The sequence below is a fragment of the Phallusia mammillata genome, chromosome 1 (genome assembly GCF_965637545.1).
Source record: "Phallusia mammillata chromosome 1, kaPhaMamm4.hap1.1, whole genome shotgun sequence".
NCBI lineage: Eukaryota > Metazoa > Chordata > Ascidiacea > Phlebobranchia > Ascidiidae > Phallusia > Phallusia mammillata.
In genome coordinates, this window is record NC_137252.1 from 8,258,817 (window position 1) to 8,280,511 (window position 21,695).

General features: G+C 36.0%; 3 protein-coding genes across 3 annotated transcripts; all 3 read right to left on the reverse strand.

Moving 5' to 3' along the window:
* Window positions 1–336: 336 nt before the first annotated feature.
* Window positions 337–2,811, reverse strand: LOC145212186 (DNA damage-regulated autophagy modulator protein 2-like). Its single transcript, XM_080080229.1, has 5 exons — window positions 2,533–2,811; window positions 1,328–1,482; window positions 1,087–1,264; window positions 928–1,004; window positions 337–866 (listed from the first exon to the last, which is right to left on the reverse strand). Exons 1-5 carry the CDS (start codon window positions 2,735–2,737, stop codon window positions 669–671), a joined length of 813 nt encoding a protein of 270 aa, XP_079936355.1. The 5' UTR covers window positions 2,738–2,811; the 3' UTR covers window positions 337–668.
* A 702-nt stretch (window positions 2,812–3,513) lies between these two features.
* On the reverse strand, window positions 3,514–9,589 carry LOC145212130 (acetoacetyl-CoA synthetase-like). The gene is made up of 13 exons (XM_080080170.1): window positions 9,405–9,589; window positions 9,067–9,288; window positions 8,768–8,878; window positions 8,543–8,640; window positions 8,094–8,293; window positions 7,631–7,772; window positions 7,477–7,557; window positions 7,051–7,175; window positions 6,528–6,715; window positions 5,775–6,026; window positions 5,477–5,605; window positions 4,584–4,822; window positions 3,514–4,236 (listed from the first exon to the last, which is right to left on the reverse strand). Exons 1-13 carry the CDS (start codon window positions 9,529–9,531, stop codon window positions 4,099–4,101), a joined length of 2,052 nt encoding a protein of 683 aa, XP_079936296.1. The 5' UTR covers window positions 9,532–9,589; the 3' UTR covers window positions 3,514–4,098.
* A 2,270-nt stretch (window positions 9,590–11,859) lies between these two features.
* On the reverse strand, window positions 11,860–18,932 carry LOC145237508 (deubiquitinase DESI2-like). The gene is made up of 7 exons (XM_080100403.1): window positions 18,839–18,932; window positions 18,211–18,547; window positions 18,106–18,145; window positions 17,962–18,034; window positions 16,757–16,850; window positions 15,896–16,037; window positions 11,860–13,884 (listed from the first exon to the last, which is right to left on the reverse strand). The coding sequence occupies exons 3-7, from the start codon at window positions 18,142–18,144 to the stop codon at window positions 13,711–13,713; spliced, it is 522 nt and encodes a 173-aa protein (XP_079956529.1). The 5' UTR covers window position 18,145; window positions 18,211–18,547; window positions 18,839–18,932; the 3' UTR covers window positions 11,860–13,710.
* Window positions 18,933–21,695: the final 2,763 nt, after the last annotated feature.

The following is a 21,695-nucleotide window of genomic DNA, read 5'->3' on the forward strand; positions in this document are numbered from 1 at the left end:
GTAAGTGACATTGCTACAACCCAGTGAAAACAATTGGGTTTACTGAAATCAAAAGTACCAACTCAACCTTCCAAGTAAAAATATACGAATAAAAAATGTTTTGACGAAACAGGCATATTGACAGTGGAATGATTGTGAGAACAATTTTTTTTTATTGCGATCAATCAACAATCTATGGAGGTGTTAGGTATTAAAAACAGTTCGTTTTTAGATGCATTTCAAACCAATTCTGGTTATCCAATCTTATATCCTTGATATTCAATCTACAAATCCTATATTCTGACCTTGTTGCTACAGCACCCTGTTGCAAAATATACAACAGTTAAAATCTTGTACTTAAATTTGCTGTCTGGGATTTTTGATTTGGCAAAATCTATCAAGTGCAGTAAAACGAACGAATAAAACAAGGAACCAATTTCATTGACACAATGTATATGGTTACAGCAATATGCTTAAAACATCATGTTTAAAATATTTAACACTAGTGGCTCCATCAACCAACGCATAACAGTGAATGCCTTAATTATTACTTGCATCATAGGCACTTGCTAATCAACAGCAAACCATTATTGTTTTAATAACCAGACTTGAACAATAAAAAATGCCTCCACTCTGCCCATTGCAAAGAGTCTCGTAAGGTTACAAAATAAAATATCACATAATTGGTTTCATGCAAGCTGGTCTCCTTCTTGTTCTTCTTCATGTATTTCCTCTCCTTGCCGATGGTAAAGCGTATTGTTATGCAGATGAGTTTCGGCATGGATGGATATCACTTGGAAGTCACGAATAAAAGTGTAAAAAAATGAAAGAAACCCTCCAGCCAGTATCCATTCGAAGATGGTGCTTGCCAAGTGTGCAGCATAACCCTAAAACAAAGCCACATAGTAACAGATTTTAAAACCTTTTAAGCAAATGGCAACAGCATACTTTCTCTCCTGGTTTCCAGTGCAATTTCATATTTCCTTTTTCATCTATTGCTGGTACAAAGGATGTGGCAATTACACCTAAATGGTTAAAGTATTTTTTCTTTATATGTCGATCAAGTTTTTAATACTGGTAGCTTTTCTCTCAAAAAACAAATGTTACCTCCGATCATTGCTGCAGCACATAAACATGCAATGATTAATCTTGCATGAAAAATATGTCTGCTATTAACTTCAGGATGCATTTTGTAGGTAATGTATGATTGAATAAAAGCATATATAGTTCCCAGCACGAATGCCATCAATGCACCACATATGTGTACTCCAAGGACACTAGTTTCCTATGGAGAAAAACAGTTTTCAATTCGAGTTTTTCATGGTTTTTTGCCAACTTATATACCAACCTGAAAGTTTGCCACCAAAGAAAGACCCAAGCAGATAAGTACTCCCATAGCCATGGACACTTTGTTCAAAATTGTAACAATCCTTGTTTTTTCCATATCCAGCATTTCAGTGTAGCCAGTAACTTGCTTGTAGCGTACATACAAACAGGCCAAAGCTGAAAAAATAAGTCCATTAAGAAAGAGATTTCTAAAAGCTCTTTAAAGTTTTAACAGCATCAGGGCATTTTCTGTTGCCATGTTTTTGTTGTCAGTTGTAATTCTATGGTAGAATATACACAGTATATAAACATCATTTAAATCAGGGCTACTCAAACTTTCTTGCTCTGCGACCCCATTTTAAAACAGAAATTTCTACGTGACCCCTTGATGGGTATAGTCCAGGGGTGCACAACCTTTTCACTATGATGGCCGCATCACAGATCTTTATTTCCCCAGTGGCCGCTTATTGCCTGCTTGCTTGTGTTTTAAAATTACTGATGTAAAGAAATACTTATATTATATATATACCATCTAATGGCGCCTAAAAAGCTAAAATTAATGTCTAACTTGTAAAAGCATATGAGCCAATAAATGATAAGCTGCATGCTGCAAATGTCTAACTTGATACATAAATTGCTAGTCTTAGCTTTTATGACATCATAATCTACATTGTGACGCTTGTGGTATCTGCTTTTTCGCATTGTTTGCACACAAAAATAAAAAAGTCTGGGGCATATGGCTACTAGGATGGTAATATTCTTTTGAGCACCACAAAATGTGTTCAGAGCAGTTTGAAAATCAAAATATTTGGCAAAAGAGTTTTTATTTCTGTCACGGCCGCCAGTACATATATTCTAATAAACATGTCTCTGTATGGCCGCACAAACTCGTCTCTGTACGGCCGCAAGGTTGTGCACCCCTTGTATAGCCTCTACACAGGAATGATGTGTAAACAATAAATATATGCCTTTTATTATGACTGACATAATACCGCAAAATGTTTCGCGACCCCAAAATTTTATTCCCACAGTTTGAGAAGCCCTGATTTAAATCACTAGACTACATTGACTCCTTGACTAAAAAACACTGATTTTTTGACAATGTGTTAAAGTGACAATGCAAATAAAACAACTACTTTTAAGTTTAATCTCATCGCTTAAACTGAATCTTTCATAAATTAAACACACTCCAGCGGCCAGCCAACTTTTGTATACATTTTGACCAACCTGCAACAGCAGAAATGTTTAACATTTGGCCAAAAATTGAGCTTTCTGGTCTTCTTGCGCCAGTATCTGAAATGTATGGAAAGCCAGGGTCCACATCTCCTCTTGACACAGCAATGATGTATGATATGGTAAAAGTGAGGTAAGTCCAAACAACTAAAAACACTGGCAGAAAAGCTAAGCCCCGTTGAAACCAGAAAGGCCCCATGATTAAAAGGTAATTACTAAAAAACTATGGATGACAAAATCACAGAAAACATTCCTAAAAACACAAGTTAAACGTAACAAATGTTTTTCACACTGTTTTTTTAGGTTTCTTCCTAAATGACTAAAAATTGGGATTTTTAGTTAAGAGTTTGTAAAGAAACTTATTCGCTACTGCACAACTACGAATGCAATATTTGGCAGTTGGGCAAGACAGTCGGCTTATTCTACACGATCCTATACTACACAAAGCAACCTGTAACCTAATATAGTTCTAAACAAAACACCCACCAGCCTTTAACAGTTAGACGCAAATACAAAACTGTGAAACAAACGCCGACACGAAGTAACTTTGTGATTCACGAAGATCCGTGATTGAACAACGCTGCAGGCCTGAAATATTTCTTTAATCGTTGTGAATGTAACGGTTTCAGGGTCCGTGCGGGGGAAACCACCAGAAGGAGTCTTGTGACTTTTTCGTGTTGAAGAAAGCAGCCGGTTTAACACGTGACTTGCGTAGGCAAACGAGGAAATGCGAAAGATGCTGATGTGAAACTGCCTCAAACCAAACTGAATTGGCTGCATCTCTTCAACGACAGATATTGTAAAGTAGTATTTTACCAGTTAGGCACCAGTAGTTGGCCTAGGAATCGACGATTTTTGTCGTCAATTTTAGTAAAAAATGTCCCTTTCTCCCAGAAAACGGCTACTAAAGGCTTGTTTATTCAACCTGTGCCACCGTGGCCAGATAATATCAAACCAAACATGGTATCAAACGAAGTTTATAGTTTAAACTTTAATAGCTTCGTGGATACAAGTTACGCGAAGCACAACACAGCAAGCTGCATTAAGTAACATATTTCAGCACCGCAAAACAATTGTTGCACAGTATAACAAAACTGGTAAAATAGGTGCGTTGAAGCATTTGTGTTGGGTTTGGTGTGTAGGCTATAACGCCGTTTGCTTTGTACAAAAAGTGCAAAAAATACGTAAAATCGAGGAACAACCGGAGGCACGAATTACTTTTTGGTCAAGGGTGCAAAAAAGTGGGGAAATGTAATGCGCGAGTAGTCAACACCAAGCAAATTTAGGGTGTCACCTTTTGATCTGCTTTTATGCCTAAGGGTTCCTAATACACAGACACAATGTGTGAAAATGAACCATGCAGCAACTGGTAAAACTGTTGGCACAATTAACAACTAAAATTTTGTAGCCATGCACGAAGCACAAAACTAAACCAAACAATACATTAACATTTGCAGCAAAATCGACACATTTCAATGATTTTACACAATTTGTCACAATGCTTCGTGTAGTATAAGAATAAGACTGCATTGTTCGTACACTATTGGAATATACTGACATCTAAAAGTCGCTTAGACTCGGGATGTTTTTGTAGAGATCCAATGCTTGAGGATTTCGAAAAGCTCCTCTTTCTTTGATGTCGATACCAGATAGAATGCGAGTTATTGCAACTTCTACTTTTTTCCCACTGATAGTGTACTGCAACAATATTTTGAGTTTGCAAACTACCTAATACTGAACTAATGGTGTCATTATTTACACATGCTACCGATATGGCCCTCAATAAAACCACTTGACATAATAAACCAAAATCTCGTGACACACACTTCACACATTAGCGTTACCCGCGCACAATCTTGATAAGTGGCAAATTATGGGTTCACCCAAAATGTTCGATCGAATTGGAACCCTGTTCGTAATATTTTTAAATAAAATGGCCTGTAAAACTGCTTTTAGGGAGTTTTTTAGGCAAAAAATACTTTCACACGTCTGTTGAACAATTAAATTTTTATTTAAAATGGTTTGTTTTGATAATCAATACTCACTGGAATATCTTCAGTCGCCATGATAACAGCTGGAACATGCCTTGGTGACAGCTGAGTTCTAATGCTTAAACATATCCTTGACTTTAAGGTTTCATCCAGCACTACATCAGGTGCCATCTTGAGAAAAAGAACCACTCTCTCCTGGTCATATATTCTGTTTTCCTCGCAACTTTTCCTCGGGTTGTGCCTTTGTGCTGCAGCTACCGAGTCAGCGATCTCATTTTGAAATTGTGAGTCAACTACAAAAAGTGCAAAGTTATTGGGTGTTGGGTACACTAGGTGTGATGCAGTGATTCCCAATTTTTGGGGGACCGTAGATAAATTTAAAACTGTTAGTTCGTAGGAAGCTGCATGAAAATTACACAAGTTACAGAGAAAAAAAAACAGTTTGGAGAAAGTTTTCAGTGCTTTTAAAGCTGGCCTCAAATATGAAACCCCAACGATGCAAAAGTAGCATAGAAATCAGACAATTTACTAAAAGGAAGTCTACTTCTCCAAAAATGCATGGCAAAAATGTACAAGTTAAGAGCAATTTAATGTGAACTTGACTTTAAGTTTGACTTTAAAAATTGTTATGTTTTGCATTTTCCGAATTTTTTAATAGAAACAAGATGCTCTGTTCTCGCATTTTCCACATCACCGTAACCATAATTTGACCACATTCAGTAAAATTAACGGTGTTTATCACATAACACGTTTATCGCCCTTTAAAAGGGTCAAAAAACAAAAACACTTTTTGAAATTTTAGCAGTGGTGGGAGTTCTGTTACAAAAAGTCCATTGACAGTAAACCAGTAATGCTAACCGGTTCGCTGATCTCATCAACTTTCGTGAGACGGTTCTATAGAACCTAAGCGAGCCGGCTGTATCCCACCACTGAACTTAAACACTCACTGATTGTGTAAAGTTCTGAAGTTCCGAATCTCACTCCGTTGGGATTCAAGGTTGCGTCGCTTCGGCCCAGCATCACGAATCCGTGAGTTCGTGAGTTTTCCAGGCAGAAATCCCCGTGAGACCAAATTCCTGTTAACCATGCATCCATGAAAATTAACTCTCAAAATTAAACTAATTCTCTAGTAAATCCCAAATTTGACAAAGCGATTCGCTATTCGGTGATCAGATAGCGTGACGTCACATACATATGACGTAAAACAGTAAAAAAACGCTTTTCGCAGAACTTTCTATGCCTGACCTGGAAATTTTGAGAAGTAGGCTTTTTTGTACAGTTTTCCGTCTGGGTCATTCCAGAAGTGGGTTGGCATGCAAGGGAAGGGTTCGAGACAGACTAACTCGCCGGCTTGGTCGAAAACCTGTTCACCAAGCCCATCTTCTGTTTCCCCATAACACGCAACAGCCATACCCAGGTTGGCGGATTGCAGCTCGCCTCTATAAACAGGAATCATTGGGTTTTGTCCCATGAAGCAGGAAATTATGTCAGTTCCACCTAAAAAATACAAAACCACATGGTTATAGAGTTGATACGTTTTTACATTTTTTGGCGACATTCAATATTTGTTCACCCCATAGTACCAAAAAACTATAATTTTTCTTCGCCCAAACTGTCCCGAAACGTGAAATTTTACACTATAGTTTAGTTTTTTTGCCTAGGGTTTATGGATGTGATTTAAGAATTCTTTACACTAAACTCCTAACTATAATTTTCACGTTTTTTAAATGCCATCCACTGCGGCATTTCTGCTCAGAACATTATTCAGCCTAACCTGACCTTTTTTGACCGAACATAAACCGTTTGAACTCAACTATTGCAATGTATTTTCTACAAAGAGTTTATAACTTTTCTTAAACTTTTGTAACAAAAAAGGAAACATCGACATAGACTGTTCGAACTTCACACTACAAAAAAGTTTTAATAGCAAAAATCATAAAAAATTGCAAGTTTTCCTGTTTGCAATAACAGTTTTACAATAACGTTTTTTAAAAGTACCTGTGATGGACCCAAGTAACAAATCTTTCTTGACATGCTCGCTCACATAATCATATTGATGTGGGGCAAGAGGGGAACCGGTGGATAAGATTGTGTGCAAACTTGCAAGGTCGTGCGATTCTGATGGTTTTAGCCCCTTTTCCTCCATGACACCCAGGCATTTTGCGCTTGTTCCCAGAATAGTAACTCTATATTGAAATTAAATACAGTAATCAACAAAATGTTTTAAAATCAAACTTTTTTGTAAACTAGTGCCTCCTAAGTTTTTTTTACCAGAAGGCCATCCTAATGACTTTTCAAAGATCCTGAAAACTAGTAAATATGCAACAATTTTATAGTTGGTTATAAACAATAAGCAGTGTGGTTTTACAGTCAAATTTAAAATCAGGTTGTTTCAAATTAAAGTTGTAATGAGTTACACTGTATATTTGTTCGGTATAAATTGGCATAACATGTTTTCCAAAGACCACATTAACCACTTTATGGAGCCATTCATAAGAGATTCCTGGTACTACCAGCTTACCCAATTTCGTCAATAGTGTCAAAAATCACAGTGGTCTTTGGGTGAAAAGGTGAACCATCATATACCACTATACTGCCACCTGATGGCAGAGCTCCAACCATCCAGTTCCACATCATCCAACCTGTCTGTTAAAACAGGCAAAAATTAATTCTTAACAGAACAGGTAATGCTTTACCCTAAACACAATGTGCTGAAAGAAAAAAAAAGTTTTAATACCCAAACTTAATTTGGAACACTATAATTTGGAACACTATATCTGTTCATAAGTTTAATGGTAAAAATAACGGCCCAAATAGACGTAAAAAGCGACATGCTTTATTGTTCAAACGTTTCGGCAAATGCTCATGTCATCATCAGTTATATGAAGGCCTTTACCATCAAACTTAATTAATTACTTATACTGAGTTGCAGACAATTATTACTTACTGTGGTGTAGTAAAGCAGGCAATCTTTTCTTGTCATGTTTCCATGCAAAATGTGCTCTTTCATGTGTTGCAGCAATGTACCCTGCAAAATTCCAAATCAGTATATTTCACTAATCAGTGTCATACAACAATTTAACAAAAGGTAGGTTTTTTACCCCTGCAGAATGAACCATGCACTTTGGGGGACCTGTAGTGCCAGATGAATACATCACAAACAGTGGATGGTTGAAAGGCAATTGTTCAAATTTTAGTGGGTCCTCTGGACTCCCACAGGACAGAAACTTGGCAAGTGTCATACTGCAAAAAAAGGAAGTAAAATTACCAAAACACACATTCCATTTAAATTTAATAAACTAAAATATCTTCTTAGAACTTAAACAATGTTAGTTGTGTTCTGAAAGGTAGGTGTGGCCCAAAATAAAGAAAGTGTATATTTGTATATTATTATCTTTGCACTGTCAATTTTTTCCATATTTTTGTTGGTGGTGCACCCAAAGTATTGGTTGTTTTATAGGTGCTAGTTTAAGACATTTTGAAAAACACTGTTCTATGGAATAATAAGTTGGCATACAATTAACTGCAATATCTTTAAAAAGAAATAAATTCATCAGATTTCACCTTTTGGGAACTGTTTGAATATCAAGATCTGTGTCAGTTTGAGCCACAAAAGGAATCACAACGACAGTTTGTAACTCAGGAAGACCCTGTACAACTTTTTCGAGTTTGTTTATATGAGAGTGGACCTTGTTGTTGTATCGAACGGCTTCCACTGAGAAAATGAGTTTAGGTTGAATCTGCTGAAACCTTTCCAGCACACCCTGAAATTAAACAGTTGTATCTATGAAAATTAATAACACAACTCAAAAAAAAGTTGTTATGCGTTGTTAAGGTCATATAAAAACAGACTATATAACCAGTTTAATGCTAGAAAACTTTTTTGTGCATTTATTTAGATTGTGCAATTAAACCAACACTTTTCTTAACTAATGGCAATGGTTGAGACTTACAAACAAAAACGGTATGCAATTACCCGAAATTGTCTGTACATGCAAAATAAATGGACTTACTGTGACACCAAAATCAGGTGAAGTGCTGCTCCAAATCGCTCCTATGCTTGCCACTGCCAACATAGCTTCAACTGCTTCTTTGCAATTAGGTATGTAACCTTAACAAGATAAAGTATTGATATTTATCAACAATGTCATGTAACAAAATTGAACACATGTAATTAAATCATACAGTCTATGTTGTTATAAATTGTATGTTTAATTTATAAATAACAATTAACTTACCAACAACTCTATCACCACATTTTATTCCATGCTTTTTTAGGGCAGATGCGTATAAAGCTACTCTGCATCTTAACTCTTTGAATGTTAGAGTCTTAAGTTTCTGACCTTCACCTAAAAAATGATTTTTTGTGATATAATGCAAAAACACTGAAAAAAAAGAAAAAAATACTCCAAAAATCTCATCATTAAGGTTTTGCTCTGATGGAATTGAAAAAACGCAAATTGTTAGTTAGTTTGTAAAATCACAAATCATCTAACAATCTCACATTGGTCATCTTTGACTTTGACATAAACTGTACCTGTGGCATAAATAGCAGTCTTGTCATCATTATATCGAAGCATGTTTTCTGCATAATTGAGTTTGGCATCCTGAAACCATTCAGGGATATCACATATTCCAGCATTTTCATCCACAACTTTACTGTATGGATGAGAGTGGATGATTTTCATGTAGTTCCAGGTTTCTTCCCAAAAGTTTGAGTAATTTTCAGTAGACCATTTCCAAAGGTCCCTGTAGCTTTCTGCAAATAAAATACACCAAAATTATACATCAATTGCAAATTGCCAGAGCACAAGGAGTTTAAGAAACCTTGCAAAAATTGATAAATATAAAAAAAATTGAAAAAATTTTTTTTACCCAGGTTTAGGCCAAACTTTTTGTTGATAGTTTGCATGAAATTCTGCATTTGAGTTTCTTGCTTGGTGGACCTCCACATAATTTTTGGCAGACCATCCTCACTGCATGCTATATCATTTGAAGGCATTCTTGCTTGAAGAATCAGGTCACCTACCTACTATACTACAATATAAAAGAAAAACAAAGAAATAGATAAATCTGTTAAAGAATAAGAAAACAAACAAACAATGTGCATACTGCATAACATAGCAATATTTTGATATTGGCAAATATACTACAAGAGTTTGAGTTCTGCAGACTAACATATGAGTCCTCCATATAAAATACTACATCTCAAGCTTAACGATCAGCATTTGCAGCATCAATGCAAATCTTGCAGACATTTCAGTGCAAAAGATGACTTAAAAACGTGTAACATGCTAAAGCCTTTGGCCCGATTCATAACACGTTAAATCACTGTTTAACATTTCTCTGAAAGGCTGGCTTGTCAACAATACCAGCATACAGCGTAAAGGGTTATAACTTCAAACAAATATAGTGACAGACATTTAAACCACTTCTTTATTATTTCACAAATCGTAAGATAAGATAAACAATGCGTGACGTGTTTGGAACGTTACAACAGGGAAATGCCCTAAAGCAAAACTGATTTTTAACGGATTTGCGACCACAAGTGGCGTATTTCATTGGCATGGAATACCACATTTCATTGCTGTAATAAATGTTCCAAATGTTGGAATACAGGCATTTAAAGAAAAATGCAAATACTAGAACATGTAATTCTGAAAGATAAATGACCATAGCCTTGCAAATAACCAGTTTCCAGATAACATACTATCGCGAACCGCTGGTATAGCCTTTATTCAAGCGTTCATTATGTATTGGACATACGCAGTTCGTGGGTAGTTGACCTATGCTACAGTTATGATGTGTTACAAGTTTGCAGCCTTATTTTGTTCCAGAAACGGCACTTTCACTGATTTTGTTGTTCCCATACACATACATCATCAGGTTAAAAACGTGGTCTATCATTTGAGCGCACTCTTCCGAAATAGCTGTTAAGGTTTATGCTACATGTTTTTACATTTTAGCCACACTGCCTGGTCAAGGCCTTGCGTTCAAATCTTCAAATTGTATCTCACGAACTTTTTTGTTTTTGCCTACCCTATTCGATACTATCTAACTCAGCGGGTTTTAAACTGGGGTCTGTATAGCAATTTGACTGCGACCGCTGGAGCTTTAAGTCTTTTAACAATCTTATTTGATCAGATCATGTCACTGGAAATCAAAATATAATTTGAGATGGACAGTAAAAGCGAATACAATTGTTTGCGCACAATCCTGCTACTTTTGTCTTGTCGGTGATGTCACAAACTGTCTTTGGATCATGGTTATGCGTAACAAGGCAAAAGTAGCTCAAATTTTATATTTTGGTAGAGCTACTGACAGAGTGCCTCCTAGGAGATCCAAAAGTGCTTAATTTTTGAAACGGTATATCTCAAAAAATGCTAACGGTTAGGGCTATTAGGGTCGGGGTAAGGTATCAGCACTTAAAATTCAATAAAACTAACCCAAAAAATTAGTTATTAGTGTAAAAATTTAATGTAAATATTTCCCAACCCAACCCATTTATAGCCGCTAAATAAATAATTTAGCTCTTTACGCCACCTATCGAAAATTAGGCACTTTCGGATCTCCTAGGAGGCACTCCGTCAGTAGCTCTACCTTATATTTTGCCGTGTAAAATAGGAAAAACCTTGTGTGTGCAACGGCCTTTACTTTCAACTTCATGAACTGCGAGTCCTCGATATAATGGCAAAGAAGCCGTCATAAACAATATTCAAAAAGTTTGAGAGCCACTGGTCTATCTGATTTTAGGTCTATTTGTTCTTTGAAAGGTTTCTTATAATAAAGCAACTAAAGTGCAGTGCATCACATATAGCAGTCAAACCTTTGTCTTCCTAATAAGTTGCGAAAACAGGAAACAACAAAACCTGTGCATTAGGCAGCGGCGTGACATGTGGTTGTGGGATTCAATTTATCTATGTTGCATCACAATCAGGCAATTGTCCCAATGCATTTTGTTTCTGTGTTTTTTGCGTAAAGAGGTTTCTTTTCAACTACGCCATAACTAAAATTGCGTTAAGTGTTATGATTTTAGAACATTGTTGCTTGTTTCACTGCACTCCGGACAAAAAGTCAGCAATTCTTAAAACCCATAGAACTAAAACGATAATAAAACACAACTATTTTGTTGCGCAACACCACTGTTTGCCTGGTACAAAAAACGTGTGATTTCATGTCATACGAGCAGCGTACGACTTCGCGTGCTGCTGGCAAAAATGATTCGGTTTCGGCCGAACCCATATTAAACCGATTCGGTGCATCTTTAGTTTTTATGCAACATAAGTTCTCCATTCCTAGCTCTGAAGATAAAAAAAACACAGAATACCGCTTTGAAATAAACGAATGCCGAAAGCAATATGTATTGGAGCGACGAAACAAGGATACAACGTAAGAGAAATGAACCAAGCTATTGTAGAAAATGCACGTCAAACAAAAAAGAAATACAATTCAAAATCGTGTCCTCCAAATGGTTTACACTTGTACACACATAACCGCCTTAGATACAGCAACAACTGCATACGAACTGATTCTTGGTGTGTATGTGTCTGGCTTTAGGCTTACTTTGAACTTTTACGCTAACTTCGGCATTACATACCACTTAGTAAGAACCACATCAAATCTAATACAGGACATTAATGACAAATTTGTTCGTTTTGCATGGCATGAACCAAGGAAAAAAACGTTGGTCAAATTGCGGCATAAATAATGTCCAGTGTAACACCAGGCCCAAAATGCCCGTTTTATTTCAACTTATGCCCGAACCTGAACCTCGACTGAACGCAATTCAATGTAACACCGGGTATTCGGCTATCAAAGATGATCTTAAATGTTTTGCTCTTAAAAATATAGAGGTGTTCATTTAGCTTTGCCGCGAGATACCCAACCCATCGCTTGTAACAAAGAAAAGACAACAACAAAAAAACGCGAATTCTGGAGCACCTGGGAAAAATGAACCCAGTTGCGAATGACATTGGCGTTGGACGTTGATTTTATGAGGGCTGCCCGTTATACAAATATATATATTTGATGAGGTGACAAATGTATTGCTAACCTATAGTGTGTACGGACGGTAAAAACATAAGACGAACGGTACTTAATGGCAGATGTAAAAAAGCTGTACAGTGAACCTCGGCTAATCCAGATCTTCGTCTAATTCGGACAAAACTTGAGGTACAAATGATCTGAATGTGGTAAGGCTTGAATTGATCGACATCGGTTAAACTGGATTTTCGCCTAATCGGGACAAGTTTTTTTGGTCCGAACGGGTCCGGATTAACCGAGGATTACTGTGGTTGAAACAAAGGGTTGGGATTTTATAAGGTAACATTGAGCCATAAGGCGCCAATTCGAGAAGTTTTTTGAACAGAACTTGTTTATTGGCATTCTGGGATCCTACTTGAACGTTTTCAAAGCAATTTTGTGTTGAAAAACAATAGCAATTTAAATCAAAACATCGTTTAGGAACAAGTGTAATAAAAGTTAGACTTTACTGTGACAAAATGGGATGGCATAAAAAGTTTGTTTACAAACTGTGTTTTGATTGTTGGCCATAATATTTGCAGTCGTAGAGGAAGCATTGACAACCCAGGCAATGCATTTCCCGCGTTTTACTCAGAAAATAAATGGACCCAATGGCCCAGTTAAAGTGTTAGCCGAAATTTTGTCGACTAGAAGATACATCTTTAATGTTTTTAAAACGAGTCTACCCATGAGGACAACGACACAAAATAAAAAATAGTTTTGTAGCAATGATAAACTATAAATGGTAGTAATATTTATTTAAAAAAAACACTGTTATCTAGTAGAGTAGGTATCTAAAAAAACAAACGTACTTTTCAAATGGTAATCTATTCCAACCCAGTGTAATTATTCTGATTCCAAACAGCGCTATGTATTCATTCCATTATGAACTTGTTTCACATTATGAAATGTTTTAAGCATGTCGTTTTCTGATGGCATTAAAATCCAATCACGGGTTTTAACAAGTTGTCAACAAATCGATATGGCCTATGGGGTTATTACAGGTCAAAACACAGCGCTGCAATTGGTCGAAAATCGCTCTGATTGATATAGGTAACTATAGGTTGAAATTTGTAAGCAAGAACGTTAACCGGAGCAAACACCCTTCGTCCGAGCCGCCAACACATCAAACAGGTTACTAGCAACTTTGGCACTGATGTCAAGTCCTTCCTGGTGTAATGTCGGAGAACTGGTCCTGCGGTTCATTGATGTTATTGGCCAAAGCGACAGGAGTAAGCCATTCTTGCGGTAAACAGCGTTGTAGGAACGGAATACAAGAGCTGACGGAAGCAAGACGGTTAACGTAGCGTGGGATTGGACGACCACAAAGAATCTGCGAATGAAAAAAGTAAATTACTTTCGCATTGATTTCACGCGTGTGCTGAGAATTGTTCGATTTTCTCGGTGTTTGATTAACATGAAAGACATGTAAAAACAAGACACTGAAGTAATTCGGACCCGTGTGATACAAAATATATCCATACACCCAACTACACCATCAAGTTACGTTGCCACAGCACATCTATGTGTTTACATAATACTGGTCTTAAATTATGGCAAAAAACACATGACAGACAAGTAGGCAGTTACAGGAAACGGCTTTACATGCAGTTATTGGAAACGGCTTTACAAAAGAATTGCACTAGAACTTGCCCGACAAGCATTGAATTCCTCTGGGTAAAAAACATAGCAAAAAAGTTCCTTAACACAAAAATAATACCAATGAAACTACGCATAGCTTCATTATAAATACGATTGAGAAATATTTTCCTTACAGCAATTACGCCAATCACACTTACTGGATTGCTATAATTGCTGTTCATGGAGATGTTTGAGAATTGGTAATGGTACTAAACTCATGGAATGCGTGGTTTTGCGAGGTTTGACACGGTTTACGCAATAACAGCCTCGACATAGGTCAGCATGCGTGACAAATACTAGTTACGCAACTGGAGCCGCAGAGCCAACGCTCACACATAAACAATACGCGTTGCAATACTACATCACTTGTTAGTTGATCAGTTTATCTGCGTAAGACCACGGATATTTTATCGGTTATAATCTACAACTTGGAGATTTGTAGCTTAAGGGTGATATGACATACGCGCTAAGCTTCTTAAACCGATTCTAGGAGATGGCGCCATCGACTGCTACCCTCAAGACCACAAATGAAACGCTATACTTGTCCCGATTTACTAATCATGCACCATCTGTCGTCCTAAGAGATGCCTGGGTAAGCACCATGAAATCCACATTGATCTTGCAATGCTACCAAACTATATGAGGATTTTTGATGCCATAGCTCAAACGTTCACATTTCTAAAACTTAATCATTGTTATTGTGCACAACCCAATGTGGACATAGACCAACATCAAAGTAAGAAATCTGATATGAGGTGATACATTTCAAAAACTTGTTTCCAACAATGTCAGAAATGACTTTTTAATGATCTGTTTGGAATTTGGCACAACGAACTTGTGTAGAATCTCTATAGTGTAAAAAAGTGTTTGACATTGCAAGTATTCACTACGTGTAGTCTACTGATATATTGTACTTGTATACATTTAACTACCAACATAGTATCAAGAAAATAACAAACACATAGTCAATATCAAATGCATATATGGATAAAACACATCTAAATAACAGGTTTTTGCAACTGGTTTGTTTATCTGTAGTAGCAAGGAACATTGTCGCTGGCAGTATTGTTATTTGTATGGTGAATGATTTTAAACTACTGCCAGCACAACACATCAGGTTTTATCAAAGGTCACAAAAAGGATATGAAGACATACAAGGTTTTCCTATGACTCATATGACAATAGTGGATAGGGATATGTTTCATAGACTCATTAACACGCTAGCTTAAATGCGCATACAGTATTAAAATGCTTGGGAAACCTTTAAAAATGTTGCAAAAAATTGTACTACATGACTATTCAAAAGAATGTTATTTGATGTTCCAAACTGAAATGTCATGTTTATTATAATTCATGAAATTTCCAATCTTGCTTAAAAGCACAGATGAATCGCGTATTAAAAGGCTAATTGATTGTTCAGTCGAGAAACTTGGTCAGCTATTAGTCATCTACCAAAGTTCCAACATTGCTAGTGAGTAATACTGTCAAGTAATAGCAACCATCAGTGAAATGCCAAAAAACATGTTATAAAATTTCAGGAAAATTCATCGTTTTCTGCAGAAAAGGTCAATCAAGGATAACTTGTATGCAGTATTAACAGAGTATAAAATAGAAAACAACACCATGTACACAAAAATCAATAAAGTGAATGACAAACACGTATGACAAGACATGTGATATGCTGTATATTTTTGTTATCGTACCTCTGAAATGGATGAGGAAAAATGGTTGCAGTTTTTGTGCATGAGGTGGTAAGCACAGCCTTTGAATTCTTTGCCTAGTTGTTCCACTATTTTTTCAACGTCACTCTGTGTAAAGTCTGTCATGCCGAGAACTATACTTTCCCTAAAGAAAAATCAAACTGGTTTAAAGTAAATGAATCAAATGCGCAGTAAGCTAGCCTCAAGGGCACAGTGTTTGCAAAGCAGGTTATATTTCTTTCACAGTATTAACTTATTTGGACTTTTCTATTCATTCTGCAGTTTTGTTGGTTCTCAGCGGTATTAATAACTGAAACAAAACAATGAAATGACTCTTGCATATAACTGCCAATTTGCTGGCATGTTTCAATAAAAGAAACATCCCTAAAAGACAATAATTATGAGAAATTCAGAACTTTCATTCTCATACATAGAGACAATAAACCTAGTAACAACCATTTATATTAAGGCCATGACCAATCAATTTGTACAGCACATTCAGGAAACAATCTTTTAAACCCATTATTAGTTGTGCACTTGGCTGGTACACAAGAGCAGTTGTATAAATGTAACATGGGCTAAAGGACAAATATTTGACAATGGCCTGACCACTTTCATTACACATTGAAACACACACGACACAACCTTTATCAATACGACATACTTTTTGCCAACATATTTGTAAACAAAAGTTAACTGAGAAGTACATGATTGATTATTATTATTAGCCAACAGGAAGCTTTTAGCATAAATAGTAATGGAAGCAGCATTTTGGGCATTAAACCAAAACTGTACAGCGTTGTTTACAAAACAGTAAGGACAAATAAAAACAGCAGTTAAACAGTTGAAATGGCAATTACTTACTTGAACTTAAATGAATCACCAAGTTCAGATGTATCTCGTGGGATAATTTCAAAAACACCAGTGAAGTTAAACTGATGCCCTCCATAAGCAAATTCTGTAGATAGTTTAACAATGTGGTTAAAGCATACTATCATACAAACCAGTTACTTATGGCCTGGGGCAGGTTTGATACACTAACAACTGCCAAAATAGTTCACAAAGTTAAAATTTGGCAAACAACATTCAAACACTATGTTCTTTATAAGGTCAGACAGCTTACAGCAGTGGTTCTCAAACTCGGTTTTTGGGGCCGCATGCGGCTCCCAACTACTTATTCTGCGGCTCGACCAGACCTCAGAAAACCACCAAACATTGCTATTTTAGATTTCAAAGTAATATTCTTCAGTGATTTTTCTCAAGGTTTCGTTTTTTTTGCGGCTCCCTACACACTTAAAAAATACCATTTGGCCCCGACAATAAAAAAGTTTGAGAACCACTGGCTTACAGCTATGATACTAAAACTTTTTGAAAACAACATCTTCTATCATGTGTAATCAATCTATCAGATTTAGTTACAAAAGAATATTACATTAACATACAATATTGTCAAATATTTTTTGGGTTCCTGGCAGGAGATATATATTATACAGTTAACCTTGGTTAAACCAGATTTGGTTAATCTAAATCTTTGCCTAATTCGGACAAAACTTTACGCAAAAATGATTTGCAATGTGGTAAGGCTTTAAAAAATTGACAATCGGCTAATACAGATTTTCGCCTTATCCACACAATTTTTTGAGTCCAAACAGGTCTGGAATAAACTGAGGTTTACTAAATATATGTATACAGTCAAAACCCAACACTGCTTTATTTGAGAGAGAGAGATATTTTTGACTATTTCCAACATGTTAAATATCTGGGATATTCTATAATCATTTTGGTTAAACATTTCATGTAATTTAACAACCATTGAGGTAATAACATACTTCAATAGCACATTAAATTTGAGCCATTTGACTTTTTATTGAAAAAGGTTGCAGTTACCAGTTCATCATACAATCAAACAGTGTTCTATAAAGTCACTATGGGGCCAGGTTAAGTAGGGGGCATTTTAGGATGAGTTAACATGAACCTTTTCTGAATGTTTGGCAGAACTTATGGCACACAATACAGTTACATGTGGGTTACACAGCAAAAAAACATAACAACATCAAAACATATCAAACCTCTGTTGTAAACTTCAATTCCTGTGTGATAGACTCCTAATCCAATGTTGGATGTGTATTGATTAATCCAATACTAAAAAAGAATACAGACTACTTTGATAATGCAAATTAAAACAGACCAATATTGTTTTTGATAATTCTCACCATGTCATAAACATTGAGTATCACCGGTGCATTGGCCATGCTGTAAAAAAAAACACAAACAAACATAAATAAATTTCAAGAGCTTGTTGATGTGTGTCAGAATACCTTTTTGTTCCTCAAGTTTACAACTATCTTCAGCAAAGCACCAAAAACAGCAAGAACACCAGGCAATGGTGGTTAAATAAATGATGTTAAAGCAGGATATTAAACTCAACCAGCATGTCTTACCAAAAAATAACTAAAAACACATAAACACTATTGTCTAAAACACATGCAAGGGTTGGCAATAACACATAAATTGGCTTGAACCATTCAAAATTTTGCTGACCACTAGTCTAATAGGTTAGACGTGCATTTTTTGTATGTGCTTCCAATTTTGTTATACAGGCTGGCTGCGACTGCTGAGTTAGTTTCAAATGCAACTTGTCAACATCATGTGGTACTAAAATAAATTTCAAAGAGTTTAGATAAATATTAGTCTCACAGTCATACTCCTACAACAGTCTAATTTACAATGAAAATAAACGCTAAAGTTAACACTGAGCTCATTGAGCTGTAGTGATCTGTCTTTGTCTTATCAAATATAAATCTCTTTTACATCAATTTGGTTCATTATATTCCCATTCAAACATGAAAAAATGTAAAAGAAAAAACGAAGAGAAACGACCATTGTCAACCAAACGATGTTTTTTTTTATTTTATGCACAAACTTTTTAATGCTAAAATAGAAAACCTTTTTGAAAGCCAAATCAGCCAGTTCACTAAGTTCAGTTTTCAGTAAACGTTTTGCCTATTTGACTTTAATCTTCATCAGTTCCTTATTCAAGTAGAATCCCTTTTACATCAAACAAAAATAGAAAGGGAACAGAGAAATTAAAGCTATTGCTTTGTCACGAAATGACAGACAAACGACAACTAAGGCACGTCACGCCTGAATGCGCCTTTGATGTATTGTTGTCAAAAAGTTTCCCAATTTGGTATGTTTAATTTGCTTATAGTTACTGATTAATAAAACAACTGCAGAGACGTTGAGCTCATAACGGTAACAATTTATAAGTTTTAAACTAGACGCTACCTTTCTTTTACCGAAAAAAAGACTGATACATGTATTTTCGTGACTGTTGCGCTGTTTTCAATAAGTAGAAGGCATATCTTTATGCGCCGCCGGACAACACAGCACTGTTGATTGCTTTTACTCCTAGAACTGTCTTTAACGCGTTTTTTCTTGCATTTAAAACTCTAAATAACGAACTCCTATGGATAGATGGTGGCGCTCGAGGGTTCCTCGGCTAAGATTAAAAAAAATGGTCCTAAGACTACCAGCCACTACCTTTATTTACTCGATTGTAAGCCGCCCTCGTTTATAAGCCGCCCTCGATTGTAAGCCGCACCCTGGGCTTTTAGGTACTATTGTTTCATAATACATCTTGATCTTTCTGTTGTTACATAGTATAACAGTTTGGACATGTTTGTTATTTATGTTGATATCTGTACCCAACAGAACGTATATCGACGTATAATCTGTACTTGTATCCGAATTTTGAACCTCAAATCAATTAAAAGGTTGGAGTGTAGAAACAATATCGGTTTTAAATAAAAATGTAAGCCGCCCTCGATTGTAAGCCGCCCTTAATTAAAAGCCGCACAAACGGCAGGTAAAAAACAATATAAGACGCAGCTTACAATCGAGTAAATACGGTATTTACTAAAAACTATAGAAGCACCGAGTCAGCTTAATTTGGATTCGCCCAAAACCAAAAATGTCGCAGTTTGGCAGAATATTCAGTCAAATCATTTATGACGTCACGCGAAGTCGTAAACAGTGGTACGCAACAAAATAGTTTTCATTACCCTATTATTTTAATTCTGTGGGTTTTTACGACTGCCTCGGCCATAGTTGCCACTTGCCAGCCTGCCAATGAATTACTGACCTTTTGTCTTTTTGTTTTTTGAAAATCATAAAAGATTACGCGATTTTAGTTATGGCGTAGTTTGAAAAAATGTATTGTGCCTTATTGGGCAGAAAATACACGTTTTTGGTGTTGAATTCATGATATTTACGTGGTGCATTGTATTTTTTTAAAATACGGGTAGTGACGTCACGATATTCAAGTTGTTCCAACATAGCCTATGCCACAGAAATATACAGAATTGGCTTTGAAAAAAATACAAATCACCATGCGTAATAATTTTAAACGTCGTTTTAAATTCTGCGTTGTTTCATCACAAGTTTAGTAACGACCTTTTTTAGCAAAAGTCGTCCGAAACACTGGTTGGCAAAACAATAAACGCTAAATTTAAAAACATGTTTGAAGAAGGGAATAGCCTTTTTGCTGCAAATAAGATCACATACAAATATATAAAAATGCTACAAAGGGATAATAGCGCAATATTTTTATGATGGGTATGTTGAACCACATTCATTTTGTCTTCAAATATTTTGCTCTCTGAACTTTGACGGAATGAAAAATGACATACAGCAATAGGTGCACATTAAAATAAGTATTAAGTGTGTATTACCGACGCCTTAATGTGATACCGGCCTATACAAATAGGGTGTAGAAGTACTTTTGAGACATGCAGAGAAAAACATGATCAACTGAAAGATGTAATTTCTTTGTTGCAACAGAAAAGTGGCGACTTTGATTGTTTTAAGTAAGGTAAAATACACAGATTTACACAAAATTAACAACAGGTTATATGAGCAGTGATGCCGAAGAACAAAACACAGCGATTGCGTTATTATACAACACAGCAGGGGCGGCTCGTGCGAGGGGGCTGCGGAGCTGCAGCACCCCCAGTATTTTTACTTGACATTCCTTTTCCAAGTTGTTATACAAAACAATCTTTACAGATAGTTTTTATGTTTGATCAGTGTATACTAAGAATAACTTTTATGGCATTAATCGACATTTTATCAAAATTAATAAAAATTTTGTATCATTTAAAATAATAATAATAATAATAAGTTATCTATGGCGGAGCTGCAGCTCCAGTTTCGTGACGTTTCATGACGTTTTCAGTTGTGCGCATGCGCACTTGGAAAAGCTACATGCCGGGCGAAATAGGCGAGAGGGGGCTGTGGCTCGCGCAGCCCCTCGCGTGACGTAGCGCTAGTTGTGTTGTCTGCTTCGCGTCAGTGAGCTCCAAAGCCAAACCCGTGTACTGTGTTTTTAAGTTCGACAGTGAGTGCAGTTAAATAACTATTTTGCTATCATTAAATTTATTGTTTGACTGTTAGTCGTGACTTTTTAAGATGACTGTAAGTGGGTTTCAGTTTTTACAGTTATCATTAAAATAAATAAGTGTATCTAACACCTTTAAAAGTCACAATTAACCTTTATAATAAATAACTGAATTAAAAAGATTTATGAAAGTATGGGACAAAACATCTGTTACTCCAATGTCATGCAGGAATAAGCAACAACAAGAAATACTCAGTTTTAGTTCCTATAATGCTACCAAAGAAAAGTTATATTTGTGACTGTGAAGTTAAATGCCTTACTGAAATTCAGGCAATATCAAATGCAGAACAAACAACTGCAAGTAACAGGAATTTTGAAATGAAGACAAAAAAAGAGTGAAGACAA

Excerpts from the sequence above, each read along its gene's own strand:
- LOC145212186 (XM_080080229.1), bottom strand. The coding sequence starts at position 2,737 with ATGGGGCCTTTCTGGTTTCAACGGGGCTTAGCTTTTCTGCCAGTGTTT. Across the intron at positions 1,483-2,532 it reads AAACATTTCTGCTGTTGCAG|CTTTGGCCTGTTTGTATGTA; the intron begins GTTGGTCAAAAT and ends TTATTTTTTCAG. Across the intron at positions 1,265-1,327 it reads CTTTGGTGGCAAACTTTCAG|GAAACTAGTGTCCTTGGAGT; the intron begins GTTGGTATATAA and ends TTTTCTCCATAG.
- LOC145212130 (XM_080080170.1), bottom strand. The coding sequence starts at position 9,531 with ATGCCTTCAAATGATATAGCATGCAGTGAGGATGGTCTGCCAAAAATT. Across the intron at positions 8,879-9,066 it reads GACTGCTATTTATGCCACAG|GTGAAGGTCAGAAACTTAAG; the intron begins GTACAGTTTATG and ends ATCATTTTTTAG. Across the intron at positions 8,294-8,542 it reads CACCTGATTTTGGTGTCACA|GGTGTGCTGGAAAGGTTTCA; the intron begins GTAAGTCCATTT and ends GTTTAATTTCAG.
- LOC145237508 (XM_080100403.1), bottom strand. The coding sequence starts at position 18,144 with ATGGCCAATGCACCGGTGATACTCAATGTTTATGACATG. Across the intron at positions 18,035-18,105 it reads TACTCAATGTTTATGACATG|TATTGGATTAATCAATACAC; the intron begins GTGAGAATTATC and ends ATTCTTTTTTAG. Across the intron at positions 16,038-16,756 it reads GGTGATTCATTTAAGTTCAA|GGAAAGTATAGTTCTCGGCA; the intron begins GTAAGTAATTGC and ends ATTTTTCTTTAG.